At 50.5% G+C, this 19,531-nt stretch overlaps 1 protein-coding gene across 1 annotated transcript; it reads right to left on the bottom strand.

Annotated features, from left to right (window-relative positions):
* Positions 1-66: 66 nt before the first annotated feature.
* Positions 67-19,269, bottom strand: LOC115151065 (uncharacterized). Its single transcript, XM_029695018.1, has 2 exons — positions 18,773-19,269; positions 67-1,536 (listed from the first exon to the last, which is right to left on the bottom strand). Exon 2 carries the CDS (start codon positions 1,115-1,117, stop codon positions 92-94), a length of 1,026 nt encoding a protein of 341 aa, XP_029550878.1. The 5' UTR covers positions 1,118-1,536; positions 18,773-19,269; the 3' UTR covers positions 67-91.
* Between the last annotated feature and the right edge of the window lie 262 nt (positions 19,270-19,531).

Genomic DNA, 19,531 nt, shown 5'->3' with positions numbered 1-19,531 from the left:
AGGCCTGTCCCCCTCACACAGGCTGCTCCTCTGAGCACGAGTGAAAGGCTGGTTAATGCTGGGGAAAGTGAAGACATGGTCTGGGTGGTACTCAGACTGGGGGTCTGGGGTGGTACTCAGACTGGGGGTCTGGGTGGTACTCAGACTGGGGGTCTGGGTGGTACTCAGACTGGGGGTCTGGGTTGGTACTCAGACTGGGGGTGGGGGTGGATGGTAAGGCGTGTGTTCCAGTCGTACTGAAGTTCTGTTCCTCTTCGCTGCAGCTCTCGTTCTGGCGGGCGAGGGCCGGCGTTGGCGGTCGCTGGCGGGCAGGCAGGGCGTGCGGCCGCGAGTAGTCGTCATGGAGACGGCTGAGGGGTGACAAGGGGGTCACGGGGGAGCCCGGGGAGGTGACAGGAGACGGGTTAGGCCTGCGTCTGACGGTCAGGTCAGTCATACTGCCCACTAGCTTCAACATGTGGCCCTTGGCCCCCACTGGACTCCGGCTGCGGTCCCTAAGGTCACCGGATGAGGCACTGGCTGTTCTCTGGATGCTGGGGTCCCCATTGGCACCTGGGGAGTCTGTCTGAGGAGAGGGACAGGGGACTTTGTGTCTGAAAGGGCCCTTGAAGAGGTGTAGGTTGTCTGCACTCTTGCTCAGTCTGCTTAGCGTGTCCACATTTTCAGTCACACTCTCCTCCAAATGGAGGTTCACCTCTGACACTGAACCGGAGCCTGAACCTGGCCTCTGATTGGTTGAAACCCCCAGTCCTGGACCCTCCCCTCGTTTCCCCTGCCCAGCGTCCAGCAGTGAGATGCGCCCCGCCCCGTATGCTCTCCGAATACTCCTGGAGAACCATGTGTTTCTCTGTAGTCCATCTTCCTCATCTACTACCTCCTCCTCATCTTCATTGTCAGAACCATAAGGGCTCAACCCAGCCATCTGTTGGCCAATAGACACCCCATTGGAGACTCTATAGCCCTCCCCACATCTAAGTCTTGGGCTCTGATTGGTTGTGACCATTCCATTATCTCCACCCTGGATGGCTGCTGAGGTGTACTCTTCATCCTGATTGGCTGTCCCTCGGTTCTGGATGCCCTGGAGCACTGAGGAGCGTAGCTTCTTAAAGGAGCCCATGACGGTCAGCCCTGACAGGCCTGGCCAAACCTGCGGGACCCCGGCACTGGATGGAGGGCCCTGAAAGGAGAGGGGCCTGGTAGAGCCCTGACTGTCCCTGGGAACAGTGCACTCTCTTCTGGGTAGGAGAAGAGCCTCATGATCCTGGAGAGGGTGGGCCTATCACAGGGCTGGACCAGCTGGCTGTGTTGAACCTGTTCAGGTCTACTCTCTTCACTGTTAAAGTCACAGGTCACGGTTGTACCTGAGCATCACACCCAGACGGGGGGCACTGCCATCGAAACATGAGCCTTCAAGGGGTAAAGGTCGCTGAGGGGTCGGGGTCGGGCTGAGATCGAAGGTTCAGGGTCCGGATGTGGACCACGGCGGTAGGAGAGAGAGTCCTCGCTGGTGGACGGGGTTCCATCGCTCTGCCATGCCTAAAGAAACAATAGACATGTTTTATCACTATGTACAGTGTCCTTGAAGACACTTCCATTTCAATGTTTTGTTATCCCTTATTACAATTCTAAACACAGGGATGTTAGAGGAAATTGCTGCAAGTGAAAATAAGAGCAGGTTATTGAGCCTATCCCTAGACCCCCTACTACCAGTAGCCTTTACCTATCAGTAACACTAGGCCTTTTATATTAACCTCATTTAGCTGATGGTCTTATTCAGAGACATTACAGGAGCAATTAGGTTTAAGAGTGCCTTGCTCAAGGACACGACAGAATTCCCCCCAAACCTAGTCAGCTTGGGATTCAAACCAGCGACCTTTCGGTTACTGGGCCCAGTGCTCTTAACTTGCTAGCCTACCTGCCGCCTCCTTACACACAGCCCTGAAGGTTGAACAAGACAGCAGGTGTCCACCGTCCACTCTAAAGACCTTCAGAAAGTACTTTAAACCAGAGGCAAGCTCCAGAGGCACATAAAAACACACTGCGAAGTCAGAATGTCATTCAGAGAACAGAGAAAATGCACGTTATTCAAGTAACAGATAACGTAAAGAAGGCCTAATTATCTGTTCCTACAAATGAAGAATGAGTGCCGCTGTCAGTATGTTTAGCCAATAATACTATGCATTTATGAGTGTGCGAATGGCAATGTTGCTGTGAAGAGTGAATTGAATCTCTTATAGTACCTAAACCTTAGTGTGTATGTGAGTGCAAGAAAAAGAGAGGGGGCATGCGATTCCTCTGCGTTGTCTCTACAGAATGTGTTTCTCAGCTTTGAGTGAGAGAGAATGAGAGAAAGATGGCGCGCGTCTCTCTCTGTGTGATGCCATGGGGAATTTCTCCTTGGCGATGAATATTTTCTATGGGCAAGGAGCAGTCGGCCCCAGTGTAGGGATGTGTGTGTGTGTGTGTGTGTGCGAGCGGTAAATGCAGGCCAGTCTTCGATGAAATGCTTTGTGAGCATGACTAAGGCAAGGAGAATCACTAATCCATTGTGATTAATGCCACAAATTGCTCATTTTCTCCAGATTTGGCCGATGGAGAGGGGAAAAAGCGGTGTGATCCCTGCCTGCACTTCCATCCTGGGATCTGTGCAGTTTAACGCTCTCTACATCCGTGTTCCCTCACTCTACCTCCCTCGCCATCCACTTCACTCCCCTTCTCCCTCCCCCTCTACACTCCCCTTCCCCCTCTACACTCCCCTTCCCCCCTCTACACTCCCCTTCCCCCTCTACGCTACACTCCTCTCTTCTCCCTCCCTCCCTCCCTCCCTCCCTCCTCTCTCCCCACTCCCTCCCTCCTCTCCCTCCCTCCCTCCTCTCCCTCCTCTACGCTCTTCTCCCTCCCTCCCTACGCTCTTCTCCTCCCTCTCCCTCCCCACTCCTCTCCCCCCCACTCTTCTCCCTCCCGCCACAACTCCTCTCCCTCCCTCCCCTCATCTCCCTCCACCTCCCTCCTCTCCCTCCACACCTCTCCCTCCCTCCGCTCTTCTCCTCCCAGTCCCGCTACGCTCCTCTCCCGCCCTCACTCTTCTCCCTCCCTCCACACGCTCTTCTCCCTCCCTCCTACGCTCTTCTCCCCCCACTCCTCTCCCGCTCATCCCCATCTTCTTCCTCCCCTCCCGCCACACTCCTCTCCCTCCCTCCCTCCCTCCTCTCCCTCCACCCCCTCCCTCCACACTCCTCTCCTCGCCCTCTAAGCTCTTACTCCCTCCCTACGCTCGTCTCCCTCCTCTCCCTCCCCACTCCTCTCCCTCCCTCCACTCTTCTTCTCCCTCCCTCCACTCTTCTCCCTCCCCTTCACTCCCCACTCTTCTCCCTCCCTCCCCCTCCCCACTCCTCTCCCTCCCCACCCCTCTCCCTTCCTCCCCCTCCCTCCCCACTCTCTCCCTCCCCACTCCTCCCTTCCCTCCCCACACCTCTCCCTCCCTCCCCACACCTTCTCCTCACTCCTCTCCCTTATTCCCTCCACACTCCTCTCCCTCACTCTCTCCTCCCTCCCCCATTCCTCTTCCTCCTCTTCCTCCTCCCTCTCCCTCCCTCTCTCCCTCCCTCTCTCCCTCCCCTCCTCCCCTCCCCCCCCATCGTCTTCCTCTCTCCCTCCCCCTCACTCTCCCCCTCCTCTCCCTCCCCCTCCCCCTCCCTCCCGCCTCCATCTCTTCTATCTCCCTCCCCTCCTCCCCCCTCCTCCCTCCCCTCCCTCCCCTCCCTCCCCACTCCTCTCCCTCCCCACTCCTCCCCCTTCCTCCCCACTCCTCTCCCTTCCTCCCCTCCCTCCCATCCTCCTTCCCTCCCTCCCCCTCCTCCCCACACCTCTCCCTCCCTCCCCACACACCTCTCCCTCCCTCCCCACTCCTCTCCCTCACTCCTCTCCCTTCCTCCCTCCACACTCCTCTCCCTCACTCCTCTCCCTCCCCACTCCCTCCTTCTCGTCCCCTCCCCACTCCTCTCCCTCCCCCCCACTCCTCTCCCTCCCTCCATTCCCTCCCTCCCCAATCCCCACTCCTCTCCCTCCTCTCCCTCCCCCCCACTCCTCTCCCTCCCTCCACACTCCTCTCCCTCCCTCCATTCCCCCCCCCTCCCCACTCCTCTCCCTCCCTCCCTCCCCACTCCTCTCCCTCCTCTCCACCCCACTCCTCTCCCTCCCCCTCCCCCCCCTCCCCACAACTCACTCTCCCTCCCTCCATTCCCTCCCTCCCCACTCCTCTCCCTCCCTCCCCACTCCTCTCCCTCCCTCCTCTCCACCCCACTCCTCTCCCTCCCCACTCCACTCCACTCCACTCCCTCCCCTCCCACTCCCACTCCTCTCCCTCCCTCCCCCTCCTCTCCCTCCCTCTCCTCCCCACCCCACTCCTCTCCCTCCCCACTCCACTCCCTCCCTCCCCACTCCACTCCCTCCCTCCCTCCCCACTCCTCTCCCTCCCCCCTCCCTCCCTCCCCCACTCCTCTCCCTCCCTCCTCCTCTCCCTCCCTCCCTCCCCACTCCTCTCCCTCCCTCCCCCCACTCCTCCTCTCTCCCTCCCTCCCCACTCCTCCCTCCATTCCCTCCCTCCCCACTCCTCTCCCTCCCTCCCCACTCTTCTCCCTCCCCCTCCCCTCCCCACTCCTCCCTCCTCCCTCCTCTCCCTCCCACCCCACTCCCTCTCCTCCCCTCTCCTCCCCACCCACTCTCTCCCTCCCCACTCCACTCCCTCCCTCCCCACTCCTCTCCCTCCCTCCCCCTCCCCACTCCTCTCCCCCCTCCCTCCCCACTCCTCTCCCTCCCCTCCCTCCCTCCCCACCTCCTCTCCCTCCTCCCCACTCTCTCCTCTCCCTCCATTCCCCACTCCTCTCCCTCCATTCCCTCCCTCCCCACCCTCTCTCCCCGCTCTTCTCCCTCCCCTCCCTCCCCACTCCTCTCCTCTCCTCCCTCCCCACTCTTCTCTCCCTCCCTCCCTCTTCTCCCTCCCTTCACTCCCCACTCTTCTCCCTCCCTCCCCCCCTCCCTCTCCTCTCCCCTCCCCACTCCTCTCCCTCCCTCCCTCCTCCCTCCCCTCCCTCCCCACTCCTCTCCCTCCCTCCCTCCCCACTCCTCCCTCCCTCCCCACACCTCTCTCCCTCCTCCCCACTCCTCTCCCTCCCTCCTCTCCCTTCACACTCCTCTCCCTCACTCCTCTCCCTCCCCACTCCTCCCTTCGTCCCCTCTCCACCCCCACTCCTCCTCTCCCTCCCACTCCTCTCCCTCTCCCTCCCTCCATTCCCTCCCTCCCCACTCCTCTCCCTCCTCCTCCCTCCCCACTCCTCTCCCCCTCTCTCCCTCTCTCTCCCCTCCCCCCTCCCCACTCCACCCCACCCCTCCCACTCCCACTCCCCCTCCTCCCGCCCCACTCCCTCCCGCCCTCCCCACTCCTCTCCCTCCCTCCCTCCCCACTCCTCTCCTCCCTCCCTCCCCCCTCCATTCCCTCCCTCCCTCCCCACTCCTCTCCCTCCCTCCGCTCTTCTCCCTCCCTCCCCACTCCCCTCTCCCCTCCCCACTCCCTCCACTCTTCTCCCTCCCTCCACTCTTCTCCCTCCCTCCTCCTCCCCCTCCCCACTCCTCTCCCTCCCCACTCCTCCCCACTCCTCTCCCTTCCTCCCCCTCCCCCTCCCTCACTCCTCTCCCTCCCTCCCTCCCCACTCCTCCCTTCCCTCCCCACACCTCTCCCTCCCTCCCCACTCCTCTCCCTCTCCCTCCTCTCTCCCTCCCTCCCTCCACACTCCTCTCCCTCACTCCTCTCCCTCCCCACTCCTCCCTTCGTCCCCTCTCCACCCCACTCCTCTCCCTCCCCACTCCTCCTCCCTCCCTCCCTCCCCACTCCTCTCCCTCCTCTCCTCCTCTCCACCCCACTCCTCTCCCTCCCCACTCCTCTCCTCTCCTCCCTCCCGAATCCCTCCCTCCCCACTCCACTCCCCTCCCTCCCCACCCTCCCCCCTCCCTCCCCACTCCCTCCCTCCCCACTCCTCTCCCTCCCCACTCCACTCCTCTCCCTCCCCACTCCACCTCCTCTCCCTCCCCACTCCCTCCACTCTTCTCCCCTCCCTCCACTCTTCTCCCTCCCTCCTCCTCCCCACTCCTCTCCCTCCCCACTCCTCCCCACTCCTCTCCCTTCCTCCCCCTCCCTCCCCACTCCTCTCCCTCCCTCCCTCCCCACTCCTCCCTTCCCTCCCCACACCTCTCCCTCCCTCCCCACTCCTCTCCCTCACTCCTCTCCCTTCCTCCCTCCACACTCCTCTCCCTCACTCCTCTCCCTCCCCACCTCCTCCCTTCGTCCCCTCTCCACACCCACTCCCTCTCCCCCACTCCTCTCCCTCCCTCCCTCCCCACTCCTCTCCCTCCTCTCCCTCTCCACCCACTCCTCTCCCTCCCTCCCCACTCCTCTCCTCCCTCCCCGATCCCTCCCTCTCCCCCTCCACTCCCTCCCTCCCTCCCCCCCCTCCCTCTCCTCCCTCCCCATCCCTCCCTCCCCCTCCTCTCCCTCCCCACTCTCCCTCCCACTCCACTCCTCTCCCCCCCACTCCACTCCTCCTCTCCCTCCCCACTCCACTCCCTCCCTCCCTCCCCACTCCCTCCCTCCCCACTCCACTCCCTCCCTCCCTCCCCACTCCTCTCCCTCCCTCCCCCCCTCTCCCTCCATCCCCTCCCTCCCCACTCCTCTCCCTCCCTCCCCACTCTCTCCCTCCGCTCTTCTCCTCTCTCCCTCTCCTCTCCTCCCTCTCCCTCCCCTCCCTCCACTCTTCTCCCTCCTCCACTCTTCTCCCTCTCCTCCACTCCCTCTCTTCTCCCTCCCTCCACTCCCCACTCTTCTCCCTCTCCCCCCTCCCCCTCCCCACTCATCTCCTCCCCACTCCTCCCCACTCCTCTAACCTTCTTCCTCCCTCCCTCCCACTCCTCTCCCTCCCTCCCCCCATCACCACTCCTCCTTCCCTTCCCCCCCCCCCCTTCCCTCCCTACTCCTCTCCTCACTCCTCTCCCTTCCTCCCTCCACACTCCTCTCCCTCACTCCTCTCCCTCCCCACTCCTCCCTTCGTCCCCTCTCCACCCCACTCCTCTCCCTCCCCACTCCTCTCCCTCCCTCCATTCCCTCCCTCCCCACTCCTCTCCCTCCCTCCCCACTCCTCTCCCTCCTCTCCCATCCCTCCTCCACCCACTTCCCATCCTGCTCCCACTCCTCCCTCCTCCCCACCTCCCTCTACCTCCTCCTCCCTCTCCCTCCTCATTTCCCTCCTCCTCATCCTTCCCTCCCACTCGTCCTCTCCTCCCTCCCCCCCACTCCTCTCCCTCCGCTCTTCTCTCCCTCCCTCTCCCTCCCCACTCCCTCCACTCTTCTCCTCCCTCCCTCACTCTTCTTCTCCCTCCCTCCACTCTTCTCCCTCCCTTCACTCCCCACTCTTCTCCCTCCCTCCCCCTCCCCCTCCTCTCCCCCCCACTCCTCCCCACTCCTCTACCTTCCCTCCCCCTCCCTCCCCTCCTCTCCCTCCCTCCCTCCCCACTCCTCTCCCTCCCTCCCCACTCCTCTCCCTCCCCACGCCCACTCCCTCCCTTCCTCCCTCCCCACTCCCCCCCTCCCCACTCCACTTTCCCTCCCTCCCCACTTACCACCTTCCCTCCCTCCCCCACTCCTCTCCCTCCATTCCCTCCCTCCCACTCCTCTCCCTCCCTCCCCACTCCCTCCTTCCTCCGCTCTCGCTCTTCTCCCTCCCTCTCCCTCCCCACTCCTCCCACTCTTCTCCCTCCCTCCACTCTTCTCCCTCCCTCCACTCTTCTCCCTCCCTTCACTCCCCACTCTTTCTCCCTCCCCTTCCCCCCTCCCCACTCCTCTCCCATCCCCCACTCCTCCCCACTCCTCTACCTTCCTCCCCCTCCCTCCCACTCCTCTCCCTCCCTCCCTCCCACACACTCTCCCCTCCCCTCCCCACTCCTCTCCCTCACTCCTCTCCCTTCCCTCCCTCCACCACTCCTCTCCCTCACTTCCTCTCCCTCCCCCACTCCTCCCTTCGTCCCCTCTCCACCCCACTCCTCTCCCTCCCTCCATTCCCTCCCTCCCCACTCCTCTCTCCCTCCCTCCCCCCACTCTCCCTCCCTCCCTCCCCACTCCTCTCCCTCCTCTCCACCCCACTCCTCTCCCTCCCCACTCCTCTCCCTCCCTCCCCACTCCCCACTCCTCCCACTCCCTCCCTCCCCACTCCTCTCCCTCCCTCCCACTCCCTCCCTCCCACTCCTCTCCTCCCTCCCCACTCCTCTCCCTCCCTCCCCACTCCTCTCCCCCCTCCCCACTCCTCTCCCTCCTCCCCACTCCTCTCCCTGAAAATGATTTTTGTTTGGAGTGGGATTGAACAGTATAAACGGGAGAAGCACCATTGAAATCCCTTATGGTGTTGTCACACTAGGGTCATGAACTAATGAGAAAGCATATTTAGGAACATGGTTTTTCAAAAACATGAAATACCTTCAAAAATGTGACAAACAACGCTGACATGGATATTGTTTCCATATCGGCAGCCCTAAGTAAGACAAGGTTGGGGAATGAAAGAGACTACTCTAGCCCTGAAAGGGCACACCAAGGCAGTCCTCTATCCAATGCAATACATCATACTCACCTTATCTTCCTACTCTACCACCGCTCCACTACCTTGCACAATGCACACTACCCCTATGGCTTCTCTCTCAGCCTGGTGCCAACATCCACAGCCCAGTTGGGACCTGCTTTATTTGGCACGATACATCATAGGGTTCTGTTTCAAAGGAGTTGGAGTTACTGCCAGTACTTATAATCTAGAGATCAGCCAACTTATAGTGTGTAGTTTTACCTGGCCAGCACAATAAGCTACGTAGGACAGTGGAACCTGTTGGCTAGCTCCTACCGTACTGGCAGCTACTCTACCCTCTTAGTACAACTAGTACATACAGTTGAAGTCAGAAGTTTACATACACCTTATCCAAATACATTTAAACTCAGTTTCACAATTCCTGACATTTAATCCTAGTAAAGATTCCCTGTTTTAGGTCAGTTAGGATCACCACTTTATTTTAAGAATGTGAAATGTCAGAATAATAGTAGAGAGAATATTTATTTCAGCTTTTATTTCTTTCATCGCATTCCCAGTGGGTCAGAAGTTTACACACTCAATTAGTATTTGGTAGCATTGCCTTTAAATTGTTTAACTTGGGTCAAACGTTTCAGGTAGCCTTCCACAAGCTTCCCACAATAAGTTGGGTGAATTTTGGCCCATTCCTCCTGACAGAGCTGGTGTAACTGAGTCAGATTTCTAGGCCTCCTTGCTCGCACAAGCTTTTTCAGTTCTGCCCACAAATTTTCTATGGGATTGAGGTCAGTGCTTTGTGATGGTCACTCCAATACCTTGACTTTGTTGGCCTTAAGCCATTTTGCCACAACTTTGGAAGTATGCTTGGGGTCATTGTCCATTTGGAAGACCCATTTGCGACCAAGCTTTAACTTCCTGACTGATGTCTTGAGATGTTGCTTCAACATATCCACATCATTTTCCTCCCTCATGATGCCATCTATTTTGTGAAGTGCACCACTCCCTCCTGCAGCAAAGCACCCCCACAACATGATGCTGCCACCCCATTGCTTCATGGTAGGGATGGTGTTCTTCGGCTTGCAAGCCACCCCTTTTTCCTGCAAACATAACGATGATCATTATGGCCAAACAGTTCTATTTTGTTCCATCAGACCAAAGGACATTTCTCCAAAAAGTACAATCTTTGTCCCCATGTGCAGTTGCAAACCGTAGTCAGGCTTTTTTAACTTGTCTGGGCTAGGGGGCAGTATTTTCACGGCCGGATAAAAAACATACCCGATTTAAACTGGTTACTGCTCTTGCCCAGAAACGAGAATATGCATATTATTAGTAGATTTGGATAGAAAACACAAAAGTTTCTAAAACTGTTTGAATGGTGTCTGTGAGTATAACAGAACTCATATGGCAGGCAAAAACCTGAGAAGATTCCAAGCAGGAAGTGGCCTGTCTGACAATTTGTAGTCCTTCTGTTGCATCTCTATCGAAATTACAGTATATGTGCTGTTACGTGACACTTTCTAAGGCTTCCATTGGCTCACTAAAGCCTTCAGAAAGCGGATTGACGCGTCTCCTGTCTCTGGGCAGATAACAGCAGCAGAGTTTGTCAGTGGTCTGCCTGGGGACAGAGAGACTGGAGATGCGCGTTCACGAGACCGCCATTTTTTTCTTTCCCTCTTTGAATGAATACAACGTTGTCCGGTTGGAATATCATCGCTATTTTACGAGAAAAATAGCATAAAAATTTATTTTAAACAGCGTTTGACATGCTTCTAAGTACGGTAAAGGAACATTTTGACACTTGTCACGAAATGCGCTCGCGCGTTACCCTTTGTATAGTGACCTGAACGCACGAACAAAACGGAGGTATTTGGATATGTCCTGGGAGTGCATTCTGACGAAGAACAGCAAAGGTAATCCAATTTTTCTAATAGTAATTCTGAGTTTAGTGAGCCCCGAAGTTGGCGGGTGTCTGAATAGCTAGCCTGTGATGGCCGAGTTATGTACTCAGAATATTGCAAAATGTGCTTTAGCTGAAAAGCTATTTAAAAATCTGACATAGCGATTGCATAAAGGAGTTCTGTATCTATAATTCTTAAAATAATTATGTATTTTGTCAACGTTTATGATGAGTAATTTAGTAAATTCACCAGTTTTTGGTGGGTATGCTAGTTCTGAACATCACATGCGAATGTAAAAAGCTGGTTTTTGATATAAATATGAACTTGATTGAACAAAACATGCATGTATTGTATAACATAATGTCCTAGGAGTGTCATCTGATGAAGATCAAAGGTTAGTGCTGCATTTAGCTGTGGTTTGGGTTTTTGTGACATATATGCTTGCTTTGAAAATGGCTGTGATTATTTTTGGCTGGGTACTCTCCTGACATAATCTAATGTTTTGCTTTCGCTGTAAAGCCTTTTTGAAATCGGACAATGTGGTTGGATTAACGAGAGTCTTATCTTTCAAAATGGTGTAAAATAGTCATATGTTTGAGAAATTGAAGTTATAGCATTTTTGAGGTATTTGTATTTCGCGCCATGCGATTCCACTGGCTGTTGAATAGAGTGGGACGCTAACGTCCCACCTAGCCCATAGAGGTTAATGGCGGTTTTGGAGCAATGGCTTCTTCCTTGCTGAGCAGCCTTTCAGGTTATGTTGATATAGGACTCGTTTTACTGTGGATATAGATACTTTTGCACCCATTTCCTCCAGCATCTTCACTAGGTCCTTTGATGTTGTTCTGGGATTGATTTGCACTTTTCACACCAAAGTACGTTCATCTCTAGGAGACAGAACGCGTCTGCTTCAAGGGGCAGGTATGACGGCTGCGTGGTCCCATGGTGTTTAAACTTGCATACTATTGTTTGTGCAGATGAACATGGTACCTTTAGACATTTGAAAATTTCTCCCAAGGATGAACCAGACTTGTGGAGGTCTCAAAAAAAAAATCTGAGGTCTTGGCTGATTTCTTTTGATTTTCCCATTCCAAAGAGGTACTGAGTTTGAAGGTAGGCCTTGAAATACATCCACAGGTACACCTCCAATTGACTCAAATTATGTCAATTAGAAGCTTCTGAAAGGCTAAAGCCATGACATAATTTTCTGGTATTTCCCAAGCTGTTTAAAGGCACAGTCAACTTAGTGTATGTAAACTTCTGACCCCCTGGAATTGTAATAGTGAATTATAAGAGAAATAATCTGTTTGTAAACAATCGTTGGAAAAATGACTTGTGTCATGCACAAAGTAGATGACCTAACCTATTTGCCCAAACTATAGTTTGTTAACAAGAAATTTGTGGAGTGGTTGAAAAAGTAGTTTTAATGACTCCCACCTAAGTGTATGTAAACTTCCGACTTCAACTGTAGTACAGCATTATGCAGGCCATTTAAGATATGCTTGAACAATATGGAAGCTGAATGCGAGTGGTTCTCTGGGGCTACCTTTCCAGGTCAGGTCAGTGTTCCTGTGTGGTTGCAAGTGAAGTCTGGGAGCTAGTGGTGCTCTGGCTCTCAGGCCCAGAGTTAATTAAGAGAGAGGAGAGAAGAGTAGCCCCCCACACGACTGCCAGCTGGAGCCAGCCTCAGATTAGACTCCCAGAGAGAGGAGGGCTGGGGTCACACAAACTGAAAGACATGCACATTTACCACATACTTCAGAAGACACTGTCAAGGCCTACTCAGTATACATGTGCCCCCCCCCCCCCCACACACACACAGTAGGGGACGGACAGACGGACAGACGCGTGGGACGGGCACTCAGGCAGGCATTCTCTTGGTCATCAACTCCCTTCCCTTTGGGCTGATAAAGTCACAGCCTTATGTAAGGGGTCATAAACATAATCATTAGTGAACTCCAGCCCCCAATTCAGCTTCACAGAGCCAACGTATGTCCTGCCCCGGGCCAAGTTCAAGCTAATTGGGCAGAGATGAACGGAGAGTTAAACTAAATAGACGTCTAGACAGAGAATATCAAGGGAAAGCCACTTCTCTAGCGGTTTCTCTCATTTTGGTAGCTAAGCCATGGGACCCAGACAGAATTGGCCAAAAGCACAGCCATTCTTTGGTAAGCTGCTCATTTTACTGGTCGTCCGCTTAGCTGAGTGATCGAATCTAGCTAGCCAGGCTCATCAGTGCTGTCCTGACCAGAGACAAACATGTTCAGGAAAAATAACTTATTAAAAAACACTAAAACCAACTGAACTAGTGAAAGTATGCAAATTGTTTATTCTTTGTATCCCTTCCATGTTAGCCACGCTGATACATATGTAGGAGACCTTCCATGTTAGCCACGCTGATACATATGTAGGAGACCTTGCATGTTAGCCACGCTGATACATATGTAGGAGACCTTCCATGTTAGCCACGCTGATACGCATGTAGGAGACCTTCCATGTTAGCCACGCTGATACGCATGTAGGAGACCTTCCATGTTAGCCACGCTGATACGCATGTAGGAGACCTTCCATGTTAGCCACGCATGTAGGAGACTTTCCATGTTAGCCACGCTGATACGTATGTAGGAGACCTTCCATGTTAGCCACGCTGATACGTACGAGACCATCGGGCATGAAACAGGGGCGGCAGGTAGCCTAGTGGTTGGAGCGTTGGGCCAGTAACTGAAAGATTGCTGGATCGAATCCCAGAGCTGACAAGGTAAAAATCTGTCATTCTGTCCCTGAACAAGGCAGTTAACCCACTGTTCCCCGGTAGGGGGTCATTGTAAATAAGAATTTGTTCTTAACTCACTTGCCTAGTTAAAAGGTTAAATAAAAAAATAAAACAGACCTAAGTGGACTACACAAGGAGTGGTTCTGTGTGTGTGTGTGTGAGTTAAAGGAAACACAGATGGCTCCCTACACCAAGCCCGTTCAGCATGTGTTTGTGTATGTTCCTCTCCCAGGACTAATCAGGGGGCTTTACCACTTGTTCCTCTATGGCAAACAAGTCTTCAGAAAGTATTCATACCTCTTGATTTATTCCACATTTTGTTGTGTAACTAGGCCACTCAGGAACATTCAAGGTCGTCTTGGAAGGCAACTCCAATGTAGATTTAGCCTTGAATTTTAGCCTCAAATTGTCCTGCTGAAATGTGAATTTGTCTCCCAGTCTGAAAGCAGACAACCAGCTTTTCCCTGTGCTTACACAACCAGCTTTTCCCTGTGCTTAGCTCTATTCGTTACTTATCATAAAAAACGATGTTGTCCTTGCCGATGACAAGCATACCCATAACATGATGCAGCTACCACCATGCTTGAAAATATGAAGAGTGGTACTCAGTGATGTGTTATGTTGCTTTTGTTGCTTTTACAAAAAGTATGCATTTTTTTAAATATTTATTTATTTTTATTCTGTATAGGCTTCCTTCTTTTCACTTTGTCAATTAGGTTAGTATTGTGGAGTAACTACAATGTTCTTGATCCATCCTCAGTTCTATCAAAGCCATTAAAGGACATTTGTATGTTTGTAATGACTGGGTGTATTGACACACCATCCAAAGTGTAATAACTTCACCATGCTCAAAAGAATATTCAATGTCTTTTTCCCCCTTTTTTTTTTATCTACCAATAGGTGCCCTACCTTAAGAGGCATTGGAAAACCTCCCTGGTTTTTATGGTTGAATCCGTTTGAAATTCACTGCTCAACTGAGGGACCTTACTGATAGTTGTATGTGTGGGGTACAGTTATGAGGTAATCATTCAAAAATCATGTTACACATTATTGCACACCGAGTGCGCAACTTATGTGACTTTTTAAGCAAATTTACTCCTGAACTTATTTAGGCTTGCCATAACAAAAGGGTTGAATATTTATTGACTCAAGACATTTCAGCTTTTCATTTTCTATTAATTTGAAATTTTTGAAATGTTGACATTATGGGGTATTGTGTGTAGGCCATTGAAGAAAAAAACCCATCTACATTTAATCAATTTAGGCCGTAAGACAACAAAACATGGACAAAGTCCAGGGGTGTGAATACTTTCTGAAGGCACTGTATAGTCCGAGTCAGGGAAGCCTTTCGACCAGTTTGGGAAATTCCACCCACTCACAGACTTTCCCACCAACCAATCCCATCCACTTCCTGTTCCAGAGGCGGGACTTCTGCCACATCCACTCTACCTTTAAATGGCCTCACCTGAAGAGAATCAGTGGCAGCCTGACAAACCTACGTGTCGTATTCCGTGTTAGTATCAGTTCAGTTATTTCTTACCTTTTCTTTACTATGGATGTTTTCTGTTTTTTATGTTCCTGTTATATCGTTCCTTTGAGCACATTATTGTTTAATTGCCCCCGTTGTGTGCAATGTGCTCATTGGTTTGCCTTAAAGGTCCAATGCAGCCGTTTTTATCTCAATATCAAATCATTTCTGGGCAACAAAACCTCTACAGGATCGGTGGGTCCCCCGTGGGACGGTTGAGCTAACGTAGGCTAATGCGATTAGCATGAGGTTCTAAGTAACAAGAAAATTAGACATATCTGATATTGGCAGAAAGCTTACATTTATGTTAATCTAACTGCACTCTCCATTTTACAGTGGCTATTACAGTGAAATAATACCATGCTATTGTTTGAGGAGAGTGCACAGTCATGAACTTCAAAATGAGTTAACAAACCAATTAAGCACATTTGGGCAGTCTTGATACAACATTTTGAACAGAAATGCAATGGTTTGTTGGATCAGTCTAAAACTTTGCACATACACTACTACCATATAGTGGCCAAAATCTAAATTGCACCTGGGCTGGAATAATACATTATGGCCTTTCTCTTGCATTTCAAAGATGATGGTAGAAAAAACACATTGTTTTCTCTTTGTATTAACTTTTACCAGATCTAATGTGTTATATTCTCCTACCATCATTTCCACAAACTTCAAAGTGTTTCCTTTCAAATGGTACCAAGAATATGCATATCCTTGCTCAGGTCCTGAGCTACAGGCAGTTAGATTTGGGTGTCACTTTAGGCAAAAATTGAAAAAAAGGGTTCAAACCTTAAGAGGTTTTTAAGTACCTTACTGTGGTTGATTTCAATTAAAATGGTCAAAAAGAAACAAAAATAGTTTCTTAGCAAAGAACAAACTGAAAACTAGCTGTTATTGGCAGAGAGGTTAGGAACACTTTCTTATTGATCTATTAACCCTTTACACTCATACCCATATACAAGTTCAAAAATGGCAGATTTGGGCATTGATAAGCTCCTAAATTGGAGCACAGTGGCTGTACAGTAACATGCCATAAATGACATCAGAGCTCAGGCTCTGCGCTTCACAGCACTGTATGAGTTTTGACTGACAGATGTTTTTTGTTGTCTTGGTGAGGAAATGCTGTAAATTAAGAGAACTCAATGCATTTTATAAGATGAGAAGTTGAGGATTATAATAAATAGCACTTTGATGTCATTCAAGCAAACCAAACACCCGTGAGTCCAAATGTGCACTTCACATTTCCACATCATAAAACTCATGTCATATACAGTGTCAACGTTTATAATCACTATGTTTGATGTACATTACAAGATGACATTACGTCATACCCTGGGTTTTCCGGAACAGAACAAGCCCGTTTGTCTATTGTGAAGAAGATTTGGCACGGAACACACCTGAATGCACTCATGACTCCTTACTATGCGCACCAAAATTACAATCTGTTTCTTAACCTCTTAAGCCCATACCAACAACAACCCAACCTTATGAGTTTCTACAGTCAGAGGGAGTACTGCACTCTACAGCTACTGAAAAACAACTCTAGCCTCCAGCTTATTGGAATGGATCATTTAAATATTCTGCCATATTGGTGCATCCATGTAAAATCATATGGAATTTAGAACCATGTGTTTCTAGGCTATATAAAGTATACTCAGAAAACAAGATCTTTGGATGCCATCTATACATGGAATCTAGTTCACAGAGAGCGTCTGCTAATTCTGTATATAGTAGAGTGCTCTAGCTACTATCGGGGAGGGAAAGATCAAATAATTCACTTTCCTCCCATCACAGTCTACCCTTTATAACTGTTAAAATGTCTTCAAGTCATCTTTTATCATTTAGCCTATATAGAATCACATGTCAATTCTGAGGAAGTGATTTCCAAAGATAGGGCACTGGCAGCCTTGTCTATGTGCTTGTTCACAAGAATCAGCCTAAGCCTGGACAGGGCAGATTCACTAATCTCTATATACACGGCACAATCTCTTATTGCCCAGTTGTTTGCCATTTGGGGTGATTTAAGGAATCTGACTAGCGACTAGCTCAGGCCTGCATCCAAGCAGTAGCCTACTCCTAAATGTTTCAAGATGCTGATAGAAATGTCCAGTATAGAGCAGCTGACACAATTGACTATTTTCCATAGCAAAGTTCAATTTTTATTTTATCTCCACAACATAGCCATTTCTGTCTGATTGTTCTGTAACACTGCACCCCCCTGAATAAGCACATGTTGCTTATTGAAGTCATATCTCACAATGAACCAATTCCTTTTCTTATGACAGAGGGCATACCGAGAGAGACCACGCCCCTCCCCCTCTTGACCGTGGGAAGCCAGGTATTGGGTAGAGGGTGTCACCCACTTTCTCCATCTCGTTCACACATGCACCTGATATGCGAATGCCTGTGGTCTGTCAGAACGCCCTGAATGGGAAATCCAACACCAAGCTCAGAGGACAAAACACTAATATGAACACTAGGACATGTAGGAATGCTAAACACATACATATCTGACCTAACAAGACAGTAGCAGCATTCTACAGTAGTGGGCTATATACAATTATAAACTGGTTCAAGCCCTGAATGCTGATTGGAAAGCCGTGGTATATTGAAAGCCATGGTATATCAGACCGTATACCACGGGTATAACAAAACATTTATTTCTACTGTTCCAATTACATTGGTAACCAATTTATAATAGCAATAAGGCACTTCGGAGGCTTGTGGCATATGGCCAATATACCCTGGCTAAGGGCTGTATACAGGCACTCTGCATTGCGTTGTGCTTAAGAAGGTTTGTATTGCTTCATTAACAGCTGATCTTCATAACTAACGCTGGGGAACAGCTGTGAGTGGAAAAACAAGCTCTGAGGCTGTTCTAAAAGACATGAAATATGTTTGACTGAAAAGCATTTGAGACTTGGTATGCTACAATACTTTGTAATGGTCAAAATTCATATAATTTCCTACTTAAATGTTTCAAATAAAGTTTGAACTTAACAATATGAAGAATTATGGTTTCATTCGGAAATGACAAAAGTTACTTGTGGATGCTCAGGTTGACTTTCCCACAGAATTACCCATAAGCTTCCCTGAGACCATGGACATGAGCATTTATGAGGCAAAGTTCAAACAAAGTTGGACAATCACAAAGATCCATATAAGTCCCACTGCTGTGACACGGTGGATTTACAAGTGTGTAAAACAGAAACCGTCTCCTATATACCAGTGTTAATATATGGATACTGGAACACCGGAATGAAAAAGCAAAGTTTGTGTGTTATGTTCAGATAGACTACCTAACAACAGATATGAGACCTGACCTGAATGAGACTTGCCTAGTTAAATAAAGCTCTCCATCTATACAGAACCGTTCTGTGGTTCCATCTCCCTGGTGTACGGGCGCGTGATAGTTGGGTTTGCGAGTCTACAAAGATGTCATTCAGAGGGAAACAATCTACTACTGTTACAAATCCATACTGAAAAGGAAGTATAAGTAACTGGGAATTTTTCAAATGAAAAAGAGCTGGAGAATGACAGGTTAAAGGCGATTATGTTACGGTTCTTCCGCGTAAGCCAGCGAAACAACCCCGAGGAAAAAGTGCTTATTTATTTGTGCTTTTAATTAACTTATGTTTTCGCCATAAACCTCTTACCTTGTAGTTGACCGAGCCCCCAGCCACCCACCCCTCCTCTATAGAAGTGCCTGGCATCCCCCACATCACTATAACAACCGGGGGAGTAATGCACTACAATAACCCCCCTATTTTCTTCGTTAACGTTACAGAAACAAACCAAAACTAAAACCCAGACGAATTTGATCAATATTGACTGAATGACACATTTAAATCGTACAAATAAAAAGTTAACCAGTTTGATTTAAGCCGTAGATTTTTTTTTTTACAATGGAACAATTGATATTGCATTGAACTGCAAGTTGGTCACATTTTCTTACCCTTCTCATAGTCGTGTTGTTCTGTGCCACCGATATTTCTCATCAACAGAGGAGCAGCTGTTTTTGTTCATTAGTTAGCCATCCTCGGTCAACGCTTTACTAAAATGATTAGTTAGCAAGCTAGCTACTTAAGTCCAAAGGTCTGCTGGGTCCTATAATCGATTACACATGAAAACATGTCGGAAGTAGCAGGCTACTGCTGCTGGTTAAACTGGCTTGCAAGATCTCGAGACAAATGGCTAACTTCGCTCCTTGCAACATGAAACAGTAGGCTAACATCAGTTAGCTAACTGGGAAGTTCTAAAATATTCACAAAACGGAAAGCTCAATTTGTGAAAGGTTTCGGCCAAGTAAGCATCCGCCGTTGGCTATGCAAGTGGATAAATGATAAAAGTGGTTCAAACAAACTCAGAAATCCGTTGGTACTCAAGTGTGTGAGGCTGGTCGATTCTTTGGAGCTCGAGCTGTCGTTACCGGGGGGGCATCGGTGCACTTGTTGCAGTGATTGCTTGGGGGCGGAGTTTGAGTTCCACATTTACTCAAAGGACGTTTTGCACTGATTTTGTGGTCTGACCGCAAGAGGCCATCACCGCCGAGAGCCAAGTTAAACAGAACGTGAACACTGCAGGAAAGCACGCCCATAACAGGCTGCGCTCCATTGAGAAAAAACAGCCCGTGTATTATATATTTTAGTGCTAGCGTCTTTGGACGTCTTTTCTGGCAATGCCTTTTTAAAAAGTACAGGATTTTCCAGTTTGT

Source organism: Salmo trutta, chromosome 2 (genome assembly GCF_901001165.1).
Source record: "Salmo trutta chromosome 2, fSalTru1.1, whole genome shotgun sequence".
Classification (NCBI taxonomy): Eukaryota; Metazoa; Chordata; class Actinopteri; order Salmoniformes; family Salmonidae; genus Salmo; species Salmo trutta.
Note: the sequence above shows the minus strand (reverse complement) of the source record. Positions and strands in the feature narration are given on the sequence as shown.